This window comes from Triticum urartu, chromosome 3 (assembly GCF_003073215.2).
Source record: "Triticum urartu cultivar G1812 chromosome 3, Tu2.1, whole genome shotgun sequence".
Taxonomy (NCBI): domain Eukaryota; kingdom Viridiplantae; phylum Streptophyta; class Magnoliopsida; order Poales; family Poaceae; genus Triticum; species Triticum urartu.
Window position 1 is genome coordinate 567,528,430 of NC_053024.1, and position 2,224 is coordinate 567,530,653.

General features: G+C 66.1%; 1 protein-coding gene across 1 annotated transcript; it reads left to right on the forward strand.

Moving 5' to 3' along the window:
* Positions 1 to 1,157: 1,157 nt before the first annotated feature.
* Positions 1,158 to 1,985, forward strand: LOC125548722 (ethylene-responsive transcription factor 12-like). Its single transcript, XM_048712271.1, has one exon. The coding sequence runs from the start codon at positions 1,296 to 1,298 to the stop codon at positions 1,815 to 1,817; it is 522 nt and encodes a 173-aa protein (XP_048568228.1). The 5' UTR covers positions 1,158 to 1,295; the 3' UTR covers positions 1,818 to 1,985.
* Positions 1,986 to 2,224: the final 239 nt, after the last annotated feature.

Consider the following 2,224-nt stretch of genomic DNA (forward strand, 5'->3'; position numbering starts at 1 on the left):
GTCCAACTTGGCGATCTCCTCCGGCGTGTACTCCGACCGCGGCTTCCTTGGCGCCTTCTTCTTCACCTTTGCGGTCGGGTCGACGGCCAGGCCGCCGGAACTCGGCGGGGCGTCGGCCATGGACGAGGGAGAGAGGGGGGGGGGGGGACGGGGGGGGGTTTGGGGGAAATGGCGCCAAATGGCCGTCGGGGGGTTTTTGGTTTCTCCCACCGACAGGCGGGCCAGGGGAGGACAAGCGCGCGCGTCCCGCCCGTCCGCGCGCTGTCCGTTTCACCCCAAAACCGACGGAAGTTTGGGCCGGGGATGGGTCGAAAGTGGACAAAAGTCCGTTTGCTCCCACGCGCTGGACCGCCTTTTTTGTTTTTTTACCTCAAACGGAGGGGGCTGGACAGGATAGGGTCGCGCGCGGTGGAGATGACCTTATTATTGCCCGGGGCCCCGCCGCCTTCGCTAGCGGCGACGCGCCACACGCGTCCCGTTCCAGCCCGCCCGTGCTGTCCCCCGTCCCACGACACGCCTCCTCGCACGTGAACCCGCGCGCAAGCAATTGCCCGTCGACACGTCCCGACGCCACCCACCGCGTATCCTCCCGGGCCATGCTCATTTGACTGACTGGTCCATGGGGACAGCGAGCCCACGCCCCCACCGGTCATCGTAACCTGATCGTACCATACCACTTTTATTCCTCGCGGCGAATAAACGACAAGGCGGTCCGAGGCGGGAAGCGGGGCAGGAGGATGGCGCAGGCATGCGAGATTCACTGACAGGCAGGTCCCGACGATCGCGGCCCCACCAGACATGGGCGCTGCACCGTCCGGCGCCGCATGCCCCAGGCGAGCTGGAGTCGTCCGTCTAGGACCGATGAAAGGCGAGCGGCGGGGCGGTCGTATTGGGTCGGCATGTCGTCACGCGAGCAGGCGGAGAGAGAAATGGAACGGAGGCGGTGGGTGCACAGCGCCAGGAACGGCACTGTACCGCGCAGCGACCAGCAGCAGCAGTAAGAAAAAGAGGAAGCGGCCCCGCCCGGCGATACGTCAAGTCGCGCGGCGGCTGTGCCGTGCTCCCCCAACCCACCCCAACCCCCCGAACCCCAACCCAAGGTGCGGCTACGGGCCCCTCCGTTCTACGCGGTGCGGCGCCGGTCTATAATAATACCAGTACACCCGGCGCCAGCCAAAGAATCCCACCCCACGTAGCGCTCCACATGCGTTGCGTTAGATAGACGGACCTGTCGTCCAAGAGAGCGAACCAGACACTGCCGCGCCGAGTAGACTCACTGTGCGCCTCCCCGTCCGATGGATCCGGTGCTGCGGGGAGCGGCGAGCCTCGGTGGCGGCCATGGCCAAGGTGGCGCGGGAGGAGGAGGAGGGGGAGGAGGAGGCGAGGCGCACTACAGGGGCGTGAGGAAGCGGCCGTGGGGGCGGTACGCGGCGGAGATCCGCGACCCGTGGAAGAAGACGCGGGTGTGGCTGGGCACCTTCGACACCCCCGTGGAGGCCGCCCTCGCCTACGACCGCGCCGCGCGAACCCTCCGCGGCGCCAAGGCCAAGATCAACTTCCCCGGCCACCACCACCACCGCCCGCCTCTGCAGCAGCAGCCTGTTCCGTTCGGCGGCGTCGACCTCAACTTCCCTTCGCCGTGGCACTTCGTCTACTTCTCGCCTCCTGCGGCCGCGCCGGCGCCCCGTCTCCCGCAGGAAGCGTCTCCGGCGGTCCCCGTCCCGCCGTCGACGGCGCTCGAGCTCGGCATGGCGCCCGGGCCTGCCGGCCTCCCGTTCGACCTCAACGAGCCGCCGTCGCTGCTGTTCGGGTCGTGATGCGATCGCGTAGCTGCGATCGGCCGTAGTGGACTTCTGTGACGGCGAGAGAGAGACGTGCTGACGGCCGCAAGGGGCCGGAGCCGACGGCACTGGTCCGGCTAGCTGTATATACCTATTTGTGGAAAGCTTGGCCTTTCTACTTGGTCATTGCCCGTCTGTTTCGTTCATGCGTTTCTGCTTTCGGGTGAGCTGTCGGTAATGGTGGCGCTGGGTTAGTTGGGTTGGGTGTCTCTTTTACTACCGGAAGAGTGTTTTGCTCGGTAAACACAGGCTTCTGGTCTTGCGTCAGTAGCCCCAGGAGCCGACGGTGCGGCCGTGCACAGTGCAGCAGGCGGCGCTGTACTTTTCGCTCAAGAGTCTTCTGCGGATACTGTGCATGCGCTAATCCATTGTACTACTACTTG